The sequence below is a fragment of the Notolabrus celidotus genome, chromosome 2 (assembly GCF_009762535.1).
Source record: "Notolabrus celidotus isolate fNotCel1 chromosome 2, fNotCel1.pri, whole genome shotgun sequence".
Classification (NCBI taxonomy): domain Eukaryota; kingdom Metazoa; phylum Chordata; class Actinopteri; order Labriformes; family Labridae; genus Notolabrus; species Notolabrus celidotus.
In genome coordinates, this window is record NC_048273.1 from 28484208 (window position 1) to 28510768 (window position 26561).

A 26561-nucleotide genomic window follows, 5' to 3' on the forward strand; every position below is an offset into this window, starting at 1 on the left:
AAAACAGAGATTTGGCGATAATCTCAAATTAATTCAATTACTAATGAGCATCAGTGGGTACTATGACTTTTTTCCAAACCCAGCAGGGAAAAAGAATAGTTTTTTACCCCACTCCTACCAACTTCATATCATTCATTAATAAGGATTATTGGTATTACTGATACTGCAGGGTTGCATTTCCTGCTCCTCACAGAGTACAGTTAAGCCACTTATGTGGGGAACAATCCGAGAAGCATCAAGCCCATCGACGGGTCTCACAATCACACTGTGGCTTTTATTTCTTGGAGCTGCCATAACCCGTGTCATGTGCTGCGGTTCGGTTTCCCATAGGAAGACCATGCACGGTGGCGCGGAGGTCGATCCGGCTATCTGTCCCCTCCTCTCCTCTCCTCTCCTCTCTCCCCTCCCCTCCCCTTCGGCGTCCCCTACCGGCGCGTGCGGCCACACCTGCATTAAACGGGGGAAGTCCGTCCGGTGGACCAGCAGAGGGACTGAGAGGGGCTGAGTGAAGAGCAGGAGGCAGGAAGAGGAGCACCTTCAGATAATCCCGTTGCGTTTTACTCTGGAGCGTGGACACTTTGATCTGGAAAAAGGTGAAGGCTCGAAGGCACGTATAACAATCGGTGGTGGTGAGACTTTGTCACCGTGGACACAGGGTGGAAATGAGGATTAAAAGCGAGGCAGATCGGCACGGTTGGGAACAGAAGAGAGACCGAGTGTGATCAGCTGAGCGCACAGGTAAGACCAGGCTGCTGATAAAATAAAGACAGGCTGCCCCGGTACAACTTTCTACTTATTCCAAGTCAGCTTTTCATCCTATCGATTCATTTATTTATTATTATATCATTTTAAACTTGAGTATAAGTAGTTCATTTAGCAGCATTCCTCTTATCCCTAAATTAAAAATATGAATAAATAATACAAATAAATGTTAAATGAATAATACATTTGTTACAGATTACAAAACCAGCCATGCCACTGTTTGGAAATCGATCATCCAATATCTGGGTGTAGGCCACTGTACTTGGTTACTTATGTACAATATATTTGTTTTTTAAAGCTACTTTGAAATGTATTTTCATATAACTTTTGTTGAAAATATATACATGCCTTTGTTAAAAACAGGAATGTATTCTATGATGAGTTTGACTGGTATTATTAGCTTTATTGATACTTTGGTGTTGAACCCACCTTCAGTTCTTTCATAATTCTTCCTCGTCTAAAGTTTTGGAATGAAAATAACATTCAAGAAGAATAAGGTTTAATTAAAGCAATACAAAAAGCTAAATATAACAATTGTCGGCTACTTCCACATCACTCAGTGTGAAATGTTATTTCCTGAATTGCAATATTAAACCATCATTTAGGTGAGCATCAGACTGTGCATTCAGTAGATAAAATCCATCCAGTCACATCCACTAATATTTGAATCATAGGGAGCCTGTTGACCTCTTCCCCTCCTGTAAATGTAACATTTGCATGTTCTAGACTTCCCTGAAAGAATGACTACAGACTATTTCGCTCACACTAAAAACAAGGAAGTAAAACATGTTATTGTATCACACCCATAACCTTTGCACCAGAGATAGCTGTGCCTGTACCACAGGGCCATTGGCACAAACTCAGAGGTCAGCTATACTGCATTATGAAAATTCCCAAACCCCAGAGAGAGAAGGTTTTGTCAACGCTGCATTCAAGTTATTGTAATGTGAACAAATCAATACCCTACTCAGGCATGACCCCCCCCTTGTCACTTTCCTCTTATAGATCTGTTGTAAACAACCTAAAGACCAAAGATGTGTCATGACAGGGCTTTTAAAGAAGGTTAAACGCTGTTCCTCTCACTGAACCAAATATAGATCTTTTAAGACGGGGGTTAACTCCTAAAAACAAGTCAGGCTGAAAACAACATGTGATAGCCCTCATTGGAAAAAAGCCTGAAGTCAGGACATAGGGCAGGATGAAAGAACAACAAAATGAGTCGGTGACTGTGTCCGTGGATGACCGAGCAAAGTGGGGGAGTTATACGAGAGCCTTGTGTAGGTAAGGTGTGTGTTTGTGGCTGTGTATAGGTGTGTGTGTGAGTGTGTGACATGGATGCCAGACAAAGAGTGGAGTAGAGAGTAGGACAGAATCTTAAATATCCCCGAGAGGCGTTTTGTTTCACAGTCAGCAGATACACAGAGTCAGGCATGTACCGTGTCTTCAATAGCTGCCGTACCGACTGTTCACCTCTGTCCCTGGGCATGAAATGTGTCCATCAATAAGCAGAATCTATTAGGTTAAACAAATTCAGTACTGTGAGAGCTGGAGAAAGATCACATAGGTTTTCTTTTGTGTTGAGGAAAGTCATTCTGTCACGTAGCCTGTCTTAAACTTTCAACTGTTCTGTGCTGAATGTTTTGAGTTTGACATCCAAACCAGGAGTTATATGAGTCTCTACTGAGTGCTAACAATGAAAGGCTAACATGAGAATTGATGAAATACTGACATACTGATCTCTCCAGGGATGAGATGTGAGGAAGAAAGACAGAAAATTACAGTTCCTCAAGTGGCCACGCTGCAACAAAGGAGGAGAAGCCCCAATTTTAATCCCATATTACAATACCCATCTTTACAGCAGAATATTTACAGCCTTGTAAAAAAATAACCATAATTATCTCTTGCTAATATCTCCATTTGTAGTACTTGTATGCAGGCTGTGTTTTTAAATGTATCCTGTTTAAATTATATCAAAACTAAAGTAATATGTAAGACTTAAGTCACGCCTAACTAGGGGCGTGGCCACTTTAAGTGAAGGTTGGAACCTAAGGGCTGATTTATACTTCTGTGACATCCCTACGCAGCAGTGGCTGACGCGGACATGAGCACCATATACCTGTGCGTCAATGTGTCCGTGACGCGCAGCAATTCTCAGCTGAAACGCTTGAGGGCAGTGTGGTCTCTCTGATAGCTGGTTGTCTGTTTCCGGCGTTACGATCTCTGTTTACTTTTTCACAGCGATTCAGAGCGTGTTATGTTAATCTACAGCTGATACATGTTGCTGTTTATCATACAGACATGATTGCATGAAGAATAGAGATAAGGAGATGAAATATACGGCTGATGTGCGGCCGATGAGCAGGGATCCCGGAATTGCGTTGATTCTATGCGTAGTTACATTTTGGAGGAGCTACGCGGACCTTTGGCCTAATGAATTTGACGCAGAAGTATAAATCAGCCTTTAGTTGTCCTTTAAAGTGCTGCCTCAGCTCATTCAGCAGCTAACTTATTAAATTGGACATCATTTCTAAATGTGAGCAGAGTTTCAAATTGTGAGGTAAACATGTGTTGGAGTAATCCCAGGATGAGACTGCGGGCTGCCCTGCACATTAGTCACACAAGATTGGCTCAAATTGTGACATTTTTGTTGTTGTTTGTCCCTTTCCAAAGTTTCCTGGTCAGACTTGGAGTCCCAAACATATGGCCATACTTCATAATCTATCATTTTGTATTGAGAATCACAACTTTGTTATCTGGCAACAGTGGAGGAGTCTTCGGGAGTGTTTGGGGTTCTTAGTTGGACCACCTCAGCACTGAAATTAGGCTTTTTAAAGCCACCAATTTGAGTTAAGTAAATATTTCTTTTTAGCTGTAATTATGTCAAGCTACTACAAAGCTTCAGAAGGACAATATATATTTTAAAATGAGCATAGGACTCTCTCTAACTTCTCTGCCATGTTAAAATGGCCACATTACTGCAACAGCTTCATTGTTCACCTGAATAAACATCTCTGGTGAGTCACACCAAGTTGTCAACTTATATAGACGGACACCGAGCCAGCCATCTAATTCATTATAATCATTATCTCTAGACAGCTAGTATCAAATTAAAATGTGCTGGATATCACCTCTGAACCCACCAGAGGAAGACAGGAGGGTTAAAAAACAAAGACCGGGGAAAAGGCAAAGGTAGACTCTTTCCCGTCGTCAGCAGGGGTGAAGCAGAATGGGACCGGCATGTGAATTGGTGATTTGATTAGCGTTTTAATTTCGCAGCTGTGCACGGCAGAGAGGTTTTACCTTTTTTAATTTTCAAATCAACAGTATTTTCACAAATAGAGGGACACGTCTTAGTTATTATGCATGTCATTCAGTTCATTTTCTACGATTTTCAAAACTGTGAGAGGTCTTAGATTTTGGATATGACCCGAGACATTTTCAGAGTACTTTACAAATTCTACAGTGTCTAGATCAGGGGTGTCAAACATGCGGCCCGCGGGCCAAAACCGGCCCGCCAGAGGTTGCAATCCGGCCCACGGAAAGACTTTGCAAAGTGAAAAAATTACAGATTAGACATTAACTGCAAATTTTCAATGAAAGTAACTACTATTTTAAATTTGTCCTCTGAGGGTCGCATACAATCATAGTGCTGATGGAGCACACCTGAACAGCACTTTTTCCTGGGACTTTTTCCTCAAAGTGAGAAAATAGATTACTTGCTGTTTGCATAATCCGGTTGAGATTTATTAAGTCTTTTTAGAGCACTATAAGATGATCCACTAACTACTAACACTAGCACAACACCCCTGCATACAACACTGTCCAACAAGCAAACAGTTCCTTTTGGAGCTGAGGTGTCCAGGATAGCCAACTTTACCTTCTTCATTATTATAATCTCTCTGTTCTTTTGTAGTAAAAATTACACTCTGTGTCAGGTGAATTGATAACTTGTTTGGTGTGTTTGCAGCAGGTTTCAGTGCTTAAAGAGTAAAGTGTTCTGCCCCACTATGAGACTCATCATGGAGAACTGTTTTTGTAGAAAGATAGTTGATTACATTTTCAGCACATACTTGTACTATTTTGCACTAAAACAAAGGGAAAAATGTAGAGTTGTCGTTATTTATAGGTTATTGTGTTATGATTTTACTGGTCCGGCCCACTTCAGATCAACTTGGGCTGTGTGTGGCCCCTTAACTGAAATGAGTTTGACACCCCTGGTCTAGATAGTGTGTTATAAAATGTTATGATGCATTTTGTGGACCTGCTTCAGGGACATACAGCATTAACGGCAGCTTATTACATACGCAATCATTAACCAAGGAAACTTGGTTTCCAAATGAAAAATACAGGGAATTAATGGTTGGCAGGAGCAGACATGATGCCACGTGCAAGATATGTAAAAAAATGTTTTAACTTGGGATAAATATTAATTGAATATGCCACACCTTGGTTTGTTCTGCTGCACAAATAATGTTGAAGTCTTATGAAGGTAAAAAAAAAATCTTAAATTTGATATAAAAGTGTGCATAAACCTTGTGAGTGGTAATGTAGACTATTTAATGAGAGCAAAAATGTTCAAGACATTTTGAATTGGGTGCAATCTGTCCTCTGTTGTCACCAGTTAAGGGTCTGACTGTGGCCCTCATCCTGTTTAAAACGGAGCTAGACTGGGCAATATTAGGCAATATTTCTGTCAACAGCAGTTTTTAACACCACTGAGAAAAGGAAGCGCTGTTTAAAAAGAGGGAAATGCCATGTGCTATATCAGATAAGAGTCTGAAAATGTCTCGGTGTATTTCATTCATCATATTTTATTATCTACTGTAGATTGATGAATTGTCCCTTGTTGTACAAAAGGCACTGATGGGGTAATGACATCCTAGTTTCACTGAAGGACAGTGTAAACACCACAGCTTGAAAACAGGTGCAGCACTCTGTGTTATGTATGTGTGCATGCATTACGCCACAGGCAGTGAGTCAGGTAGCATTACCTGGAGCCAGAGGGAATCTGTAGCAAAGACAACGAACACCCCTTACACCCTGTGCACACATCTCTCTTGCCGACACCAAAATGCCTGAGCAGACAGCAGACGGGAGCGATAAGAAGTTTGTCAGATAAAGAAGCCTTGGCGGTGAGACAGTGGAGAAGAGGAGAAGAGGGGTAGAACAAAGTGTGGAAGCTGAGAAAGGCTGGGGTGATAAGGAGTAAGATGAGAACAGATGGGGATGTGTGTGTTTGGATGTGGATAAGGTGCCGAGGGGGCAGGTCTTGGCTGCTCTTGGCGGTTGGGACGATGCTCTTGCCATAAGCTGAGAAATGAGCTTGCTCAGAAAAGGTGAAATTAAACCGTCCGAGAGGAGCCAGAGAGCAAGAGAGAAAATTGAATTGGGAGTGGTTGCTCTGAAGTCTACAGAAATACCAATGACTGTTGAAACTCAGAGAGTCAACAGCAAAGTAAGCATGCAGCATGCAAACAAGCTTACTGCTGAAAGTGATGAAATTATTGGTAGGATGATTACCTTTTTAGTTTTTTTTATGTAGCATGTTAGCATGCAAACAGCTACCTGTTAGCTCCAAAGAGCAAAGGAAAGTGAGGGACATGAAGGTTTTACTATCCTTGACAATCAACTGAAATCCAAACTTTTCAGTTAAAACCACAAATGTTTTTCGTAAGGTTAGGGAATCAACTTAATCATAAGGATCTATCCTCTGGGGACCATGGCATTTGTAATAATAATTGGCGCCAACCATTTGAGTAGATATTTTAGTGGAGAAATCAAAGCTTCAACGTACTTTATGACCCTCAATATGAAGTCAAAGGATCACTAGAGTCTTTAAGAGTCATCCTCTGGAGATCAAAATAGATGTATAAAGTTTCTCAGCAATCCATCAGTTAGTCGAAGAGAGATTTCAGTCTCTGATTTATAAGCTGGCATATGGTAATTGCCTTTGTCCAAATGTTTCACTGAAATCCATGACTGTCACCTTCTTGATGTGACTCATAGAAGAGTCAGATAAATGCCAGAGTGAAAAGGATTCATCCTCTGGGTACCATGAATACAGTATGTGGAAAAAATCTTTGCCAATCCCCTGAGGAGATGTTGAGATATTTTCCTGGACAAGTGTTTCACCAGTTCCTGCTGCCAAATGAAAGTTAGGTCACCACTTATCAGGATTTATCTTTAATAGGTAACAAATAACTATACAGAATCTAACTTGCTTGAAATGCAAACTATATACATCATTTTCAGACACACTAACAATATTCCCATTTCTGCAGTGATGCAGTTAGCATCACTTAAAATAAATCACTGCTTTGTAATGTAATGGTAAATGCTGCAACATCAAAATGATTTTAGTAGAGGGTTTTATGTGTGCATCCCTTCAGTCTTAAAGCTAAAACAGCTCTCAGTTTATTGTTTGTGTCATTTAGACAATAAGATTAAAGATCTGTTTCTGGATTTTTAATCATTTTTGAGATTTGAACGGAGTGATGCAGTGGTTGCTGGAGGCACAGAGTGTAAGCTGTAACTCATTGGCAGACCAGGTGACTTTAAAATAGATAAGAGGTGGAGTTCACAGTACAGTATGTGCAGCTGGTGTAAAGGTCTGTCTTTCTCTTTCTGTCTTAGGTTTTCTCTTGTGATCCGTGACAGAGCGAGGACAGTGACACTGACTCAGCCTTTGTCTCCTCAATGTTTCCGGACAGAGTGAGGCGCCCTGGGTGCCTCTGCTGTCTATTGTGACTGCAGAGAAGAAAGAAAGATCCAGCCTGTCTGCATAAAGACCTATTCAGCATCATTTCTCTTTGCCAGCAACACCGTACACCCCGAGAACAGCAGTGAAGTCTCAGCACTATCCTCACCCCGAAGCCTACTGCTTCATCCACAGCTCCCTCTTTTCTAACCCCTTATCCCTATCCCACTCTCCCAGCCCCTTTCGCTCCTCCCAAACTCAGCCTCAACCTTAGCTCTGTGCCCCATTCAGAGTCCCAGATGACAGCTCGGAAACATCCGTTACCCTCCTACTCTACACGAGCCTTCTCTCCTCTCCCTCCAGCCCCTGTGGCGCTTGGCACCGATGCCCATCACATAGACAGATGGAGCCAACCCTGACCCCTCTCCTCACCCGTGGGGACGCCAACGGAATCAACGCCTGACTAGAGGAGAGGGGGGTGAGTGAGAGTGCGTGTGTTGGGACAGGAAGGAGAGTATTGCTTTGTCACCACAGCAACACATCGCTCTGTCTCCTGCGGACTCCCCTTCAGGCCAACCCAACGCCCTCGGCTGAAAACGCAAGACAGCAGGAAATTCACAGCAGGACCAGACGGACCTCTGTTTTCCCCCTAAACTCAAACTGACCGTATTTTTACTTTGATTATTTGGTGAGACATATTTTTTTATGTTTGTGTGGTGAGAGGAACATTGTCAAAAGTCTAAATATAGGAACCAACATTTAAGAAGAGCAAGATACCACAAGTAGACGGCTCTGACTTTGCTATCCAGTCAGAAGTTTTCTTAAATACCCCAAAAGTTTCACTTTGAGTTTCAAACCCCCCTTTGCCTCTGCCATCTCTGATCTAAAGAGTTTACAGTAGAAAACGCAGCAATCGCCCGACAAAAATATATAAAAGTTACACTTGTAAAAAGGGCTTTTTTTTCATGTGCTTTCCAAGCCTGGACTGCAAAAAAGGAAATATGGATTCCAGTCTGATCCTCCCTGGAAGTGCACAGTTGCTTTTTTTCAAGCTGTTTCAATCTACCTTGTTCAACATCCACTTTGTTTTTAAGGCATTTGCAGCTTCATTCCTCTGACTATTTCCCCCTGCAATTTTTAAAAGAAATAAGACTTTGCCTGCTGCACTTCCACTGGATCATGTTGACGTCTTCTAACCTAGTGAGCTGACCTGCATTCTGATTAGCCTTTAATGCCCGACAACCAATTTTAAAGGATCCATGAAATCAACAATAAAATGAGACACTAATGGCCCTGTGAAATGAATGCAGTCGGCTGACATAACAGAGGGGGGAATACCGAAGTCCCAAAGCTTCCCAGGTAATTGGAGTGCAGTATAGTGTTTTTTACTCCAAAGCACAGCTCCTGTGGTGACCTTGCAGGCTGAAAACTCAGAGGGAGGCAGCTACAGAATGAGAAAGAGAGAATGATACAGTATGTCCAAGGTTTCCAATTATCTTTGGGATTTTTCATCATTACTTTCAGTTCATTAGCATAACAAAGAATGTTTGGATTGTTTACGTCAAAGTCTCTTCAGTTATTTTGTTTTTGACTACAGGGCTGAGCATCCGGGACACACTTTAAAACACACGCTTAAAAGAAATGTATTTAGGATTCTCTACTACATTTCAAATAAATTGTAGTAATGATCATGGCGCAGCTTTCTGTAGCCTCTGTGAGATACCTCAGATGGTTAAATAGGCTGATACATTGCTTAACGAGTAAGACACTGTCAGGTTGGCTACAGGATCTCTTTGATTCTGCAAGGGTTTGAATTGTCAATCTAAAACTTTCTAACTGGCTGAAAAGAAGAGATAAAGCGGATCATCAATAATGAGTTTTTCCTAATTGTTAATTTTTATGAAAGCTAATCTGCCAATCTGTACTTTGTGTTCACAGAAGATGTGAGTTCTGTGAATAGTCTCAGCTGAGTTGTGAAGATTCCTTGTTAGGTGTAATGAGTAAGAAGGGTTTAGGGCACAGGTGTGGAGGGGGGAAACAACCTGTGCCATCTGTGTATCGCTTGTTACATTGTTTGTGCGATGACACTGTGGTGAATCACTACGATGTATATAGGAAGAAGTGTAAGGGGACAGGCACATCATCAGCTTGTGTCATCCATCTAAACTGACAGCTTCACAATGTTGTCATCTTTGACACAGAACCAAAACTTTTCTTTAACCTACTTTAAAAGGTAATTATTGCTTTTTTTGAAATGAGGGCTATATTTGGTACGCTTCATTAAAATCAGCAACTGAGAAGAAAATAGATAATCAAAATACGCAGAGATATTTGGCCAATTTTTGAGTCAAATAACATATTTGATTTACAGTACCTCAAGATAAATTATACAACATGTATTGTAGGCTTGCAGAACCTGTTGGTGTTTCACCATCTAATAAAATAAGCATAAAGTTCTACATAATGCTAAACTTAAACTAACTGCTGATATAAGCTAGCTTTATTAGCAGGCTAATGTGAAAAAATGTCAGTGAGCTAAACTATAAATGTTAGCTATCTTACTTTAGATTAAAAATGATGTGACTTGGTTTCAGGACCTCATGAGTTATGAAACATGTTGTTTTATCTAAATAAATGACAACATGCTAGTTTCCTTTTTTCCTTTTCTTGCTTATGATCTATCATAAAGCAGTCAAATACTTGAAATGGTCATTTTAGCCAGCTAAAGGCAGGGTTAGCTTACTAAAAGTAATGTTAGCACGCTTATAGTGAGGTTAGCTTGCTGAAAATAAAGTTAGCAGGCGTACATTCATAAAGTCAACAAGACAGATTAATGTTAGTTAAATTTCAGCTTAAAGTTTGTTACTAGTCCCAACTGTGACTTGGCTGTGAGTTTTCAATTTATATTTTTGAATCTTGAGGTTATTTCCCTAGTAACAGTAATGGTTGTATTTTTAGTTCCTAATCAACCAAGAAGCAGCCAAATACTTGGAAATGGCCATTTAAGCCAGCTAGGTTAGCAGGCTTATAGTAAAGTTAGCTAGCTAAAGAGAAAGTCAGCAGACTTAGGATGATAACTTCAGCAAGTTAAAGGTAAAACGTTTGCAATGTCAGTTTATAGATAGCTTTAAGTTGCATCTTTGTATTTCCTCATCAGACAGACAGCAGTAAAATCATAACCATATGTCAGATACCTACTGTAATTTGATACGCAAACCTGGGACCGAGCAGTAGGCCCATAACTTCTGAGGAAAATGGCTGCTGTGTGACTACGGTGAATTTTGGATTCAAGACTTTCGGATTTTAAGAGGTTTGTGTAATGATTGTCAAATCTAAACTTAAACTCAACCTGAGCATTGTGGAATAACTGAGTCATGTGAGTTGTTTGTTTGTGTCTCGTAGCCTACCTGTTTGTTTTTTATAACTATAAAAAGGAGGCCAGCGGAGAGTGAAGCAGGGAGGCAGTGTTTTTGTAAAGATATTTATGAGTCCAATATGACACGGCTGATATGACTGAGTCTTGAGGTCGTATAAGTGATAAAGGAGGAAAGGCAGACACAGTCCAGTGGTTTGGTGTGTGTGCTGTGGTGTGTGTCTGTGGGGATAACAGTGAGAGATATACTTGTGTCGTTATGGGTTCGATTTCAACTTATGCTCTCTGTTGCGTGCCGTTGCCTCTCTTTCAATCATATGGTTGTATCTTTTGCTTCTCTTTACTTCGAGCTAATGAAACAGAAAAGAATCTTTCACACACTTGGACTATATGAAGGGGGAGTGATATTTTCAAAACCTTATTAAGAGAAAGAGGTGAATAGTGGTGGAGCGTGGCACATATTGTTTTTGTCACCCTTACACCTTTAGTGCCTCCACTTCAGACACAACAAAAACACATACACACACCTCAATTACTGTGCTATTTCTGTGGTGCTACCTGTCAGTGACACACTGAGCTCAAACCAGCTGGGATTAATTAGTGCCTCAACTAACACACACGCCCACCCACACATGCTCTCAAATGCACCTTCATCTTTTCCTTTCTGTGTGAAATATACACAAGGACATCACAGGAGAATAAACAGGAATGTTCTTTTCATACCATTCATGAGTAGCTGTTCACTTTTCAAAAAAACACAAAAACACACGATCATTCATCAGATACAAGATGTAAAGAGCTTCCAGAACCGCATGTTGCCAATAAACACCCCTCCTTCTCTGCTGTTATTACCTCTCTGTTCATTTCGCACCTTGTTTATGCACCTCATATCTCCCCGTGTCATGGTGTTACCGCTCTGCCTCAGCACAATGCAATACCTGTCCACACTAATCAGAAATGTGATCTTGCATTTATTCTAAATGTTTTTTCTGAACAGGCAGAATAAATTAGGCTAAAAAAATCTAATAGAAATGTGTTTCTGTCGCAGCAGTGTCAGAAGTCGCCACAATGTGAAAAGGTTTGAATTAGAGATCATGTTTGGCTTATTCAGATTGACAAATTCATTCCTTTATTATTCTGAGCATTGTTTGTGTTACCAAAACCCATGGCCGGTAAAGACGAGCTGTAACTCCTGTCGGCTTGTGTTGAAGCTCGTGTCTCGCACTGCTGACTTTGATAGAAACAAAGCAGCTGACAGGTTTTAAAAGACAAGCTGTCAACAGCCATAACCTTGAGGATGTTTGTTTGCGTGTGCGTGCATGCAAGTGTTGTATGTGTTTACATGATTGTGTTATGGGGGTGTGATGAGGTTACAGACTACAGTATAGATCAAATATGCTGAGGTAAGAGGTAAATGAAGGGAGAGGCGGCGTATTAAACACAACATGTAAGAATGGCAGAATGAGCCTTTACATGTGAAAAACAAACAACAGTACAAAGATACAGTGTGGTCAAAGCACTCATTAAAGATAATGAAGATTAACTGGATTCAAGGATCTGGAGAGTTCAAATGGGAGGAACTATGGAGTGAGAAAATGTGGGTGTGTGTTTGTGAAGATGAGAGGTAGAAAATTTACATTTGTGCAACGCCTCCTGTGTTTACGTTTGTGTGTGCGTGTGTGTCAGGACATTGTTTATTCTATGGGAAGCTGATGCTCGTTTTATTCACCACCTTGGTAGTGGCAAGTCATTATCATAGTGATAATGAGAGACAGAAAAAGGTTGCGAGTGTCAGCACACCAAGTTTTCTTGCACAGTGGAAACAGCAACTTTGGAGGTTTAAGGAAAGAGAGTGCGTTTGCAACTTTGATATGATGCATTTTCATCCAGTACACCTTCCTTCACTGCCAGTTGTAGTCAGTAGTAATGCTGTAACCACACCTGCTACAGTATTCTGAATGAACCCCTTGGATATACTTCTAAATCAATACAGCAAGTTTAGAACTCCAGCTGCTGGGAGTCATCCAAGGCAGGGGTTACTTTTTAACCCATCTTTCACAGATCAATGCGTGCATTGCAAACAGACATTAAACCTGCATTCTTGAAGGGTTGTGGCAAAGACGGATGAAAGTCCATGTTTTAGTGCTCGTGTAAAAGCTGTCTTTGTGTATCCTGATGTAAATGCGCTCAGCGAGAGACCAGTTCAAGTGGCTTGTAATGCAAGGGTCAAACCTGTAAGTCCAAATGCGGAACTCAACCAGGCAGAGTGTGACTTAGTGTGAGCCTCCTAGCCAACAGCAATGTGTTCCTGACCGGGAGTCACGTCAGTAATGCAATTATTTGGGCAAAAACTTGAAATCTTAATATCTTCTGAACCGTCCCGTTAGAACAAAATTCACCCCACGTACAGTGTGTGCCGATAGAGAGAATAGCTTTGTAGGGCCAAGCCGTTTTTTGAACCAGGCTGTAAACATGTTTATTAATGCTGCAAATATCGTCTTTTTCCCATTCATGTCTATGTGGCTTCCGGTGTTTCTGCAGCCAGCCTCAAGCAGATTCTCGATGTATTGCAGTTTATAACACTTCCGCATGGGCTTCATCGTTTGAGACCAGAGGTTGCTGCTTGTTATGTACACATGTAGCACAACAGCTATCTTAAGTTTGATTATTAAGTACACTTTTGCATGCTGTGACTTTGTATGGCCTTCACTTTTAGTGGCACTTTAATAGGACCCAACACCATCAGTTGGTCCAGGAATACAAAATCCCCTAAATTTGGGAGCAATGAGCTAAACAACCAATTTTGGCCATTCTTCCATTTAAAATAACCACTGGGCAAATTATTTCCCATGAGGGGGCAGACACATTTTAAAAATTGAAAATGACACCCTGTAAACACAAAAATGTTAACATATAAATGTCTTCTCTTCCAGGTGAATGCCACCACGCCGCAAAACCAAGCTAAAAAACAGGAAGGAATTCAATGGATTTGGGGTTGTTTGTTTTGGGTGTTGATGCTGCAGCAAGGATTTGGATCCATCTCTGTATCCAGTAATACAGATCCTATTCACACAGAGCCAAGAAAACTGACCTGACACTGTGGAACCTTCAGTCCAGGTCCAATAAAACTACAATATATTAAACTTGGTTCATTTTCTAGGCACATTTGGTGAAGTGAATAAATAAACTCCGTATTTTGGCCACCAACAGCCAATTTGAGTTTCACAGGAAATGGAACTCTGCTGATCTTTACACCCCTGTTGTGGCTGTTATTTGATGAAGTAAGGCGTGAAAGGATTATCAGTTGGATTCTGTCTCCTGTGGTGGGGCTTCCTTACTCAATAGAGTGGAAGTGGCATCGGGATGCCTGAACTGGACAACTTTCCCCCCTTGAGGGGTCCCAGAGACCCTGAGTTGGGTCTAAATGGTCCTGCAGACCCACTTCGGATCCAGCACAACATCCTGGAGGAGCAGGTGGAGCTGTGGTGGTTCAGAGACCCTGGGAAGTCTCTGCTCTGCTACTGTGTGGCTGTTCTTCTAATCCTGGGCTGTGGGCTGGGTGGAGTCGGCCTTCTCTCCACCACCACTAGTGTCTCAAGTGAATGGCGGCTGGGGGCAGGCACGGCCCTCTGCCTGCTCGCTCTGGGAGTCCTCCTCAAACAACTGCTGAGCTCGGCTGTGCAGGACATGAATTGCATACGAAGCAGGCAGCGGATCGACATGCTTAAGAGCGGCGGTTTATCGGACCTCCTTGTGGTTTTGATTACTGGCCTATCATTGTTGATCTGTGGAGGGGTTTTACTACATCTGGCCCTGGCTAACCACATGCCCAAACCAGGCCAGGCCCTTAATGACATGTACATCTCTGGAGTGGTGTTGCTAGCAGGAGGGGGGGCTGCCGTTGTGGGTGTTGGAATATACTCTGTTGTGGTGATCCTGCTTGAAAGGACAAGGCACGGACGAAGGTTGGTGGACCGGGTTTTAAATGTCTTCACTGTTTCTGGACACATGGACCATCAGGCTCGCAGAGAGACTACCTCCAGTCTGGCAAATCTCATATGAGATCTAAAACGACTATTATTTCTCCTCGTCTTCATGACAGAACATTAAGCCTCATCTAAATTACAGCAGGCTATATTCACAATTATAATACAACATCCGATTGAAACCAGATTGATCACATTCATGCTTCAGCTTTTCCACTGGTGATTTAGACTATAAAGGAGGGAAAATGAGCTGAGTTTTTGTAATATCTGCTTGGTAAAGTTGGCGGCAATAAGCAATCGAATCTCACTCACAAAACAAAGTTAGCAGAATTGATCACTGAGAATTTACTACACAATATGTTCACAATGCAGTTGAAAATGTCCAAATTCAGATTGTTTTCTTGACACGTGGAAAGATACAAGATTGGGAAATGTGGTATTTGAGAGCTTAAATCAGCATTTTATTTTCTGTTCTGTGAATCCTACTCCACTCACACAGAACATATGCCAAAATTATGGTGCCCGGGGTACTTTGGCAGAGGCAGCATTAGTATGCAGGACGCCAACAAACCAGCATGAAAGTAGTAAAAAAAAATGTTGATTTAAGTGGTATTCAGGGAGATTCAGTGAAATAAAAAGCACATTGAATAAGTGTTGGTTCACAAACAGAAGGGAAACTTTTGATGGCTTTGTTTCTAGATATATACAGCTGTCTAAAACTGTACACAGAGGCCTGTAATGTGAAGAAAGCCTACAGTGAAATGGGTAATTTGATTTATAAAACTCTTCTCTATATATTATATCAAACAAAAATATGTGAAAAGCTTAAGTCTTAAGACATATAGAGACATAAACCTCTTTAATACACACTGCAGTGGTCACAAGGGTCATCTACTGATTGGACTGCAGCACAATGGAGATAATTTATCGGTTTTAAACATGTATTCTATGAAAGAGTCCCTGAACTAAACATCCGGTCACTATAGAAGCCCTAAGGGGACATTCACATGCATCCACATATTTCACTTTGTTTACTGTGACTGTGAGCCAATGTCAGTTTATTCTCACGACCTCAACCTATCATCAGATAATCATAACTCATATCCCCAGAGTTGCAAAAGCACAGCAAATATAGACACAGACTTAATTTACCTCATTAGTGTAGGCAATGGCAGCATGGCATTTTGTGGTCTGGCCTGTCACAGTAATGCTTCATTTTCTAGATCCCAAGATAATTAGCCTGTTATCAACAGAAGCCTTGTTATCTTTGGATACTGAAAAAAATGAAGCTTTTATAATTGAAGAACCAGTGCTGTTATCTAGAGCTAATGAGAAAAAACAGGCGAGATGTTGAGGTAACATCTGTAAATTTGTTATCACTGGTAAACCAGCTGTGTTATCTCAATATAACAAAGTAAAAATAAAAAACAGAGGAGACTGACTTATTAAAGGGGCATTGTTTTCCCTAGATAAGGAGATGAAAAAGTTGCGATCTCAAGAAAACAGCAGAAAATTTCTCATTATCTCTGCAAAGTGAAGTGAATGAAATGTTTGGATGCATGTCTCCTTAATACTTCCATAGCTCACAACCTGCCTAGTTATTGTAACATTACATCTTATAACTGTATTCAGAATGGACAACATCACTTCATTTCTACCCGTGTGAGATATGAAGCCAAAAGACCACCTCCCTGGGTGCTGGGACGCTTCTCTTCTCTGCTAATCCAGCACAGAACGCTGCAGGAGCCTGCTTTATCAACAGAACAGTCTATCATGGCATTGCTTGACCTCTTTTTAAAATGTAATAACTGATTAAAATTAATATTATCAGGAAAATTAAAGTTGAGACATAAAATCAGCATAAGAACTAACTATAATGACAGAAACCTTGTTTGAGGAAAAAGTATTTGATGTGTATTTTATTTAAGATGTGACCCTTTTTAAATCCGTTACAATGGAGGTAGCAGAGTTTATGACCTATACTGCAGCCAGTCAGCAGGGGCAGCTCTAAATCTTTTGGCTTCACAGTCATTGAACCATGGTGTCCGTTTTAAAATACAGTCTATTGATGATATTGATAAGAGCATCAATCGAAAGGCTTAAATGACAATAGAAGACAGAGTGAGTAACAAAAGAGAAAAGCTCGATGTGAGGAAAGCATTTTAAAAAATTTTGAACAATTCTTTGACTGAAGGCAGACTGCAACAAATGGAATAACTCTTATGTGAATGTACTTCTTAATTTAGCGTTATAATGATTTAACATGATTCATGTGGTTGAACCCGGGTACTTGTGACAGACCTTCACATTCACTGTAACATTGTTGTCTGTACACTTGATACAAGACAACTTGATTGTTTGATATCACAGCACTTTAGAATGTATAAATACTTTATGATTTTGAACATAGTACTGTACAGTACTGATTCATTTATTTATCATAACCTGCTTTAATCTGTATTTTTGATATTAACACTGAATCAAATGACTCCATGTAAAGTATGATCATTCATTATGCTCAATCATGGATTACTGGTGTCTGCTTTATTGATTTTTTATCCTCTTGTTTCATTGTGTTTACTGTATGTTAGAGTCATTGTTCTCATCAATACCTGATGACAATGTGTAAAGCCATATAGCTCTGAAGAACCTCTGTACACCACCAGACTGTCAAAGCTTCAGAGTGGCTGACAAACCAACTAGCTAGCATCTTGCTAGCTGTACAACTGTATCCAAATACTTTCCTCACAAGTTGTTTGGTTCCAAATCAGAGCCAAAAAGAAGACAGATAGTGACTGTTCTTAAATACTTGGGAACCAAGCTCTTTATAAATGTGTGCATATTGAATGTTCAAGGCGATGACAGAGGTATACAGAGAGACTTTTATGCAGTCTTATTTGCCTTTTGAGAGTTATTTGGTCAAACCAGAACTTGGCTAGCTCTTGAGAAATATAACACAAATGAGCCAGTCGGCTAAATAAATGCTCATGTCAGTTGGATGCATAACTGGGCAATGGCAAAGATCCAAGAAGACTGTTTGATGACATCTACTTTGCTACTCAGAGCATGAACATGTCATTGTCAACTTTTGTTGTCTTAAAAGTAACAGACAGTCAACAATTACAAATAAATGTTTATTTAAAAGATTGATCTTCATTTAGAGTTTTTATTTATGAGAGAAAAAGAGTAAGGGCCTGTGTCCATTAACACTGGGTTTATGTACTGGCAGTGACCAAAACCTAAATTTCAGAGCACTTCTCCCCATGCTTATTGTTGCTAGGTTACTAAAGTTGTCTCATGACAGATCTGTGTCCTTCAGTAGTGGCCATTACGTCTGTTTTAAATTGTTCTGTACGTTAATATTTGCTTTTATTCAAGGACATTTGGCAAACAAAATGTTGAAAAATGGAAAATAGTTGTGGCTTGACATTAGTGGTAGCAAATTGACCTAAAAATTGAGTTGTGTTAGTTTCTCCTCTGCCATTGTTGTTGGTAAAGTTGATATTTAGAGTCCCACATGTCCTTGATTTTGATTAGTCAGTTAGAGAGAACCAATGTTGACGAGGACCAGTGTTCAAAAAGTTAAACTATTGTTGACTGACAGCTCAGAGAGAGAGGGCAGTGGCAAAAAAGCAGGATAAAAAACTGTGACATTGAGGGCGTATATGCACTTAGGGTGCTGAAATGTGTGCGTTTTTCATATAATGTAGATGCTGCCAGCTCGCAAAACACACTGTGAAGGGAGACCTGCCCTTTTTTTGTACCAGAAGTGGTACAAAGGTAACAGTAGAAGCTAGCTAGCTAAAAAGCACAAGCTAGTTTGTAAGCTAACAAGCTGAAAAACTTACCAGCTACAGGAGCAGTTTTTTCTGACACCCAAATGAGGATTTATCTCGTTAGTTTTTTTGAGTCTAAAATCTGTTGCCGGCTACCTTTCACTCACTTATATGATAAATAAATTACCATAGTCTCTCTGTTGTGGGGACCTTGCTTGAGTTGTGCATTTTAAGGCTATGTCTTGAAACTGTTTTAGTTAACCTCTGTGAGAGCTCTGCTTGCTAACAGAGACCCCACGATAAAATGGTGATATGGTGGTAGTGAAATAATGTATAAATGTAACAGATCCTATGCCCACTAGTGGCTAAAATTGACTTGTGAAGCTGTAAGAAAGCTAGCTACAGTGCAATATGTTGGTCAGCTGCTGTCAATCTCGGCACATTTTGACACACATTTAGGAACTGTGAATTATTTTGTTAGATGGTTTTGATCATCTGATACAGTCAAACATGGGCTAAATTTATAGAATAAGAAAGGATTTAGTTATATTAAAAATGATATTGGATTGTATTATTAGAGAGACTTTATTAAAATCCCTCGAGCACTTCAGTGGAAGGAAAGAAGGGCACACATTATTTGATTTTTATTGGTCTGGTTTGTTTCAGGATCAAGTTCAAGAATCTCAGAGCGTAGACTTTAAGAATGAACCTGCAGTTGGGGGAGACAATTATAGTCCTAGCACTTCTGAATTATTAGATCTTTTATTGGCTCAGATAACAATCATTATCATTCTTCACATCACAGTGACAGAGAAATAATGTTGAGAAGAAAAAACTCAGTGAAATTAAATCCATTACATCAACATGGCCAGTCATAGAATTTCAATGTGCTGGCAAAAGTTTGAACTGGATTGTCAAAATGCTTTATCATGTTCCCCTAAATAGGAGAAGCTATATGCTGAGATTGCTGCATTGTTATCGAGTCTCATTTGTTTCCTGAGCAAAAAAAGGTCCCTTTTGTAGGAATAAACACCATTAAGAAAAACTGCACAGTGGCAAATGAAGGCCATTTGTTTTTTTAAAAGCCTTTGAGCACCATTCCTCACACCGCCTTATTGAAAAAGCACACAAAATGTTCTGCACTGTGTTGTTTGTGTGTGTATGTGAGTGTGTGAGTCAGTCACACCTCTTTATCTGTCTGCACATACGCCCTGCCTATATTGCCTTGAGACAAAAGGGTCACACAGTTAAACATTGTTAGAGTGATGACGGACAGCAAACTGAAGGCACAATGCACAAGGCAGCGGCCTGCAGGGGCTGGCATAGACTAGCACCACTCTCTCTCTCTAACACACTCACACACTCACACACAGACACACACACACACACAAAGAAATCCTGTAATCCTTACTTACATGAATCTGTCTTTTGACCCGCAGTATAAAGTCGCAAAGACAGGTTGTGTATCCAAGCATGACAGCGAGAGGAGGTGAGCAGAGCGAGGAGGGAGGCAGGTCTGATACTGAGGGAAGAGAAAAGTGAGTGGGAGGACAGGATTCAGAGCTTTTCTATCAGGAGAAAATGTTTCTACTGAAAATGACTTAAACCAGACAAAATGTGTTCTGCTACAACTTGTTTCAAATCCAACGAAACACTTGAAACACTTGAAACCCACAAAGTGAACCATCAACTTCATCAAAGCAGGTGAGAAGACAGGAGTGACATCTGAGGCAGCATTAGGACTCCTGAACATTGCTCTAGGCAGGAGTCTGTGGACTTGGGTACACAGCTCAAGTTCCCTCAGCATGTTGCCAAAACCATCCCCAGACCTGACATCGACCTGATATCAGAAGTAACATAGAATATGGGCATACTGGGGCTTACCTCGCCATGGAAAGACTGATTGGAGGAGGCTTTTGAGCGGAAGAAGAATAAGTACCAGTGCCTGGTCAGCAAATGCCACAGACAAAGACTAGAAGGCGAGGTTCTGACCTGCGGAAGTTGAGTGCAGAGGCTTTGCAGGGCAGTTACCACAGGCAAGAAGAGGAGGGCAATCTTCAACAACACGCAAGCTGCTGAGAAAGCCTCCAGGTGGCTCTGGATCAATAGATCTGATCTGTAAGAGAGTGCTGCTTGGGCACAAGATGAGGCTTGATCAACCTTGGCTGGACCGCCTGAGAGAGGGTGTCTGATGTTTGACCTGAAACACCAAATGACCTCAGGAAACATTACTGATGATATGCCCTATAGCATCCAAAGATGGTGCACAACTGAAGGAATAGTGCTTATAAAGGTTTACAAAATATTTCAATGTGTGTTTGTAAATCAGTCTGATCTGCACTGGTGTGACCATGTTTCACTTACCTTAAGCTATGCATCTTGAAATTGTTAAGACTTCATGCAAACATTCTTGCTTGTACAGAAGCGTGCTTATTACTCTGGGTTTAACAGTGTTTTTTTTATGTTCCACCTGCTTTTCATGGGATGTTAAAGTCTATCTAGTAAAACACAAAGGGCTAGTATTGTTCACTTATGTTTCATGGAGCAAAAAGAGAAAAATACATCCATCATGGTGATTTAGCCATCGTAATTGGGGCAGCTGTGGCTCAGTGGTAGAGTTAGATGACTTTTAATTTGAAGGTCGCCAGCTCCCAAGTGAGTCCACAAGTAGAAGTGTCCTTGGACAAGACACTGAACCTCAAACTCTTCCTGGTGGCAGAGCCATCAGTGCGTGAATGTGCATGAATGGTATTAGTTAGTACTGATGGGCACTTTGCAGAGCAGCCACTGCCATCAGTGTGTATGTGGCATGAATGAGTGAATGTTATATAGTGTGATAGCTCTCTCTTTGAGTGATCAGAAGACTAGATAAAGTGCAGTCACCAGCCATCACCAAACCCTATTTAGTTTTAAGTTATGTCATAAAGTCGTCTGCATACATGTGCAGCTGACGATGTTGTTTTTTAACGCTCATTATATTCTAAGTTGTTATCTGGATAGTAACCAGTGATTTCACCAGAAGCTTTGAAACTTGGCAGTTGCTTCCAACGCTATAACATTGTCAGATGATAGCCGATGGGTTCTGAGATTGCCGTTGACTTCACGGAAGCAAGTATGCTGGTGTATTGGTTTCAATAGAAGGCCTCTTTGTGATATTTGTGGTTCAATCTTGGGTCTCTAAAAAAAAGAAGCTCTAAACAGATTTGTCTCCTTAGAAGTCAGTTTGCTGATGTGAGCTTTATAACTACTAATAAATCAGTTTCAGAACAGAAACAACAATCGTATACAAGATACAAAAATTTATTTCCAAATATATCCCTTTGCTTCCTATCGACATACAGTAGCTGATAAATTAAAGACAACACATTTTAACACACACTTATCAACCATCCCCATGGTGTCTGAAAGACTGCCCCACACCAGATAATGGAATGATTGTAAAAGACAGTTTTTTACTTTAACAGCAGAGATGCAATAAAGCGACACATGACTCCTCTTTGCTGCTGGCAGTGAAGCTGAACTGAAGTGGTGCAGTGCATGCACAACACAACGAGGGAGTGAATTACACCACAAACTGCTTTTGAAGAAGAGGCCTGCAGAGGTTGATGAAAAATAAAAAGTCACAGGGGAAAAACTGCCACAACATTTTATCAATATTCTCAGATTCTGCAGAGAAATCCCTGTAGGTGATTTTACCTTTGTCATGCCCCAAACAAGCCCTCCTGTATCCCCAGTTTTGTCCTTCACACTCCTCCCACAGGGGACCTTCTAGTACAGTATAAAAACAGATAAAAATATGACAAAAAATTCTGCACAGTGCTCATTCCTCCAGAACTGCAGGCAGATTTTGAGGAAAGGGACGAGGTTAGAGGCCTCGTGGGAGTGCGTCGACGGTATTATGTTACACTGTCGACGCCTCTGACAATATTGTGCCTTATTAATCATTGATCTGGTCGCTGGTATTAGTTTCATGGCACTGGGGATTCTATTCACAGTGCTAAAGGTGATGATACATAGGCAATTTTCTTTAAGGCAATAAATATAATATAGAGACTCGGACAAAACATGGGCCTTCAAGAGGAGTGGATTAACAGCTGAAGTAAAAAAGGACTGGATATGGATAAAAAAGTGGATGTAAAGGGACAGAGCATATTAGGAATAAAAAGCCTTATAGATAAAGATTCTAACCAATGAGACACAATTTAGTATAGCTGTAAGTTTCTGTACACTGAGGAAAGCAGTACATGGCACACTTTGATTTAGAAAACATTTGAAATCATGGCTCTATGAGAAATAAAAACTAACAACTAGCCATCACAGTTGGCTAATTGGATTTTGGTTACACAGCATAAAGCTGCAAATCAAAAACCCCACCCAAAAAGGTAATGCTTTTAATCCAATACCTGGTCATAATTCAACATTCTTCTAAATGATTTGATGAAGAAATTATATCTTGTTCCTATAATTTAGCTCTAGGTCGACCTTGAGGGATATCGCATTAACAGAGAGAAAATGAGAGCTAGCCAGGACCAGACTGTGTCAAAAAGTCGTCAGTTCATTATTCACATATTAAAATGTTTAGCCCGAGTCCTGAGGAAGCTTGATGAAAAAAAAAATCACAGGTCAGGTCACAGTCGATGAAACAGTCTCTGCTGTCTGAGTTGAAAACGTGTTAAAGGAAATGAAGATGTCTTGTTTTCCTTCGTGTGGGGAAAACAAAAATTCATGTGTCCTTCTGCACCCTGTCCTCTGCTGTCCGCTGCAGCCAGGGAGCCGGAGACACAGAGAGAGGAGAGGAGAGGAGAGGAGAGGAGTGAGGAAGACAGACAGAGAGAGAAAATATCCATTCGTCTAGCAGCATCTGTGCCCTTTAGTTTGTCCGGAGCTGGTAATCTGCCAAGAAATGTAACAGCAGAGCATTAACACAGCTTTCTTCCCCTCATCAGCCCTTCACAGCACATCACTGCCAACAGAAGCCTTATTAAGTCCCCAAACAAGATTTGCACCAATATGAGCTGTGGTGGCATCCTGCTTAATCACATTACACATATTCAACACATTCCTTAAATAGATATTTAATTCTCTTCAGTTTCAGACTTTAACAGTCCAAAGAAAATCATACATTCCAAAAAACACATTAAATAATTCAAACAGTTTCAAACTTTATACGTGTAAGATATCACTACATGGAAAACAATGTGATCATCCATGTTTATGTATCTGGTGTAGGTTTGGTGTGAAGATTTTGACATGATTCTAGGTAGACACATTTATTTCTAATTAAGACAGACATTCATGCAAGAAAATGAAGTGATTTTTGGACATTTGTGTTTCCAACTTTTAAATTAAAAGAACATTTTTGAGTTAAGAAAACCTGATTATTAAAGTAGCACAGACAATTGAAGATTTCATTCCAATGAATGCAGAGTCATTTTTAAGTCCCCAATAAGTGGAGGCACAGGTTTAGCCTTGTGGTTTTGGTTGCACGCCCCATGTGCAGATGCTGTAGCCTCAGTTCTTTTCCAACCTTCAGCCACATGTCTTCGCCTCTCTCTCCCTGTTTCCAACTCTGTCCACTGTCATACCCTCTACATTAAGGCATACAAAACCTTAATAATAAACAACAACCAAAAAGCCTAATGTTGGATGATTTTGAATTTACAGTGTCACAACTGACAGTCTGTGAAAACATTGTTAGGTAGAATCATAGAACTCTTGAGCTGATAATGAAACAGAGAGGATAGGTGACTCTAAAGAAACAGTCATGCTCCTCAACATGTCGTGAAGCAGCTGGCAGTGCAGGTAAATAATTATTGGAGGAACAAAGAAAGAAAAGATGACTAACTACAGCATATTACATATCGAAACCAAGACAACATCTTGATGATCTATATGAGATCATAGACATATAAAACATGGATGTGGGGTTTTTTAGAGGCTTTTTGATGGTGGTCAACTTAACATTGAGTCAATCTAGTCACAAGTAAAGGGGTGGAGCCTAGGCAGGCCTTAAAAGCCTCCTGCTCGACAGCTTCAAAGTGTTCACCTTAGTCAGCGCAGTCACGGCCCCAATTATGTAAGCTTATGTACGACTATTCACCTGAGTTAAATCAAATGGATGTGTTATAAAAAAAATCATACTCTGTACAGTTTTTAATAATAAAGAAACAAGATATCTGGACCAAAAGCTTTTTTGTACCAGGCTGTAAACCTTTTTTTTTTTTTACTTCTCAGTGATGGAGCATTTTTAAATTGGGCTTAATTGGGTTCCCTTGGCTTTTAGAAGGTAGCCTCAAGAGGCCACTAGAGGTACTGCAGGTTTGTGCACTTCTGCACAATCAGAAACCAGTTTACAATGAACCTCCATTTTTTGCATAATATATATAAAACAAAAATCTTATTTTTTACTCTAACCTGGCTGTCCTACTGATCTTCCGTTTGTGTAAGATGCTTGATTCTGATTGGTCAAAATCCCTTGGAGCTTAAACCATGAGCTGTGGTGATGATAGCAGCAGGGTTCAAAGTTGTGACATTTGCCTTGTTTATATTTAAAGGTGTGTGAACTGCAGAGCTCAGGGGTCTTGTCTGACTCTGTCGGGATTCTTTTTCCCATAACAACCTACCTATACATTATCCTTTACTAATTTATTCAGACTACAAAGGTTTTTAACAGTCCCTGTACCCACTGACCTTGGAGCATTTCAAGTCAAGTGTAATTCAAGAGTGTCATCAATCTCATTTGAATGATATGTTGACTTCTCTTTGAACGAACTGACTATTTAAAACAGTTCTAATTTGATCTCTTGATTAAATGAAGAACATCATCTCAGATCTGACATGCAGACTGTAAGCTTGATTCCCTGACCACTCACAGTCTGATATTTGTGCTGTACAGTGCAGCTTTTCAATGCCTGTTCATCACTCATTAATAAGTCAGCACATCGGGTCTACAGTATCAGAGTGTTGTTTAATCTGTGCAAGTGTGTCTGAGTGAAATCTGAGCATCAGCGCCTCCTCTCCCTCTCCATGTTGCTGATTGTAACAATAAAAGAAAGGTGATACCGTTCTCTCCAGTCCCCCCGACTTCATCTTCATATACTGTCATTTGTCTCTCTCTCTCGTTCTCTCAGTCTCTCTGCTCCCTCTCTGGTATGACAGTAAGGCAAAAGTAACCTTGGCATTCCCTGAGTGCCACCCTGGGAGCCGCCTGACACTTTTAGGCATCACTCAACCTCCGCAGCCCTCCACTCGTACCTGACACGTCCAGGTAATGGATATGATGGATGTTACAAAGTCAGGTTCATTCCTCGGGCGCGTTGCGGTTACGAATCTTAAGGATTTTGGCAGCCGTCCAGTGGAGATACCGGACTTCCATCTCCATATTATTTCCATTTTTCCCCCATTGAATCTAGTCGGCATCATACAGGGGTTTACCTTAGTCTCATCAATACACTGTCACTATCGGATGCAATGATGTGTGATCTGTCTGAACTTCAATCATGTGTTTATGGTACAGGTGTAACTTTTTTTGGACTAAACCTTATATCTTTGTTCAGTTTCAGGTAAGTGTGGTGATAAGTGAAATTCCAAAGCTAAAAACACAGAAACATTTCTTGTGCTTGTTTCCTTCGCAGTCACCTTTAGCTTTGACGGATGTGCTGCAGCTTCCTTCTCAGCACAGTGACTTAAAAAAACAGATTTCTCCCAGCTTTTCCTAAACACCTCGACTGCAGTCCCTTGGGTTTACAGTATTCCTGTTTTTAAATTTGAAGAAAATAAGACACAAAGGTGAGCAGGCTCGCAAAGTTTCCATCTTTGGCATCCTTTGGGGTGTCATTCGAATCCCCTGAGGATGTAACTCGTGGTGATAGAGCCAGGTAATGGATATGATGGATGTTATACAGCTGGGTTCACTCCTAGGGCACAGGCTAAATAGTGTTTCAGAGAGACTGATCCTCACGCTGCTC

General features: G+C 40.6%; 2 protein-coding genes across 3 annotated transcripts in view; one reads left to right on the forward strand and one right to left on the reverse strand.

Annotated features, from left to right (window-relative positions):
• The first annotated feature begins 454 nt into the window (after positions 1-454).
• On the forward strand, positions 455-17968 carry LOC117826207 (transmembrane protein 125). The gene is made up of 3 exons (XM_034702115.1): positions 455-738; positions 7396-8147; positions 13766-17968. Exon 3 carries the CDS (start codon positions 14196-14198, stop codon positions 14892-14894), a length of 699 nt encoding a protein of 232 aa, XP_034558006.1. The 5' UTR covers positions 455-738; positions 7396-8147; positions 13766-14195; the 3' UTR covers positions 14895-17968.
• A 3910-nt stretch (positions 17969-21878) lies between these two features.
• Positions 21879-26561, reverse strand: part of ap1m3 (adaptor related protein complex 1 subunit mu 3) — a 45881-nt gene continuing 41198 nt past the window's right edge. Inside the window, exons 12-13 of one of the 2 annotated variants that reach the window (XR_004630173.1) lie at positions 22291-23487; positions 21879-22187 (exon numbers count right to left, since the gene is read on the reverse strand). Coding sequence is in view for 1 of the 2 variants with exons in the window: in XM_034677716.1 (XP_034533607.1) it covers positions 23465-23487 (23 nt within the window). In the remaining variant the exon portion in view is untranslated. Of the gene's footprint in view, positions 23488-26561 lie in introns of both variants that reach the window. The other variant, XM_034677716.1, reaches the window with a different exon arrangement.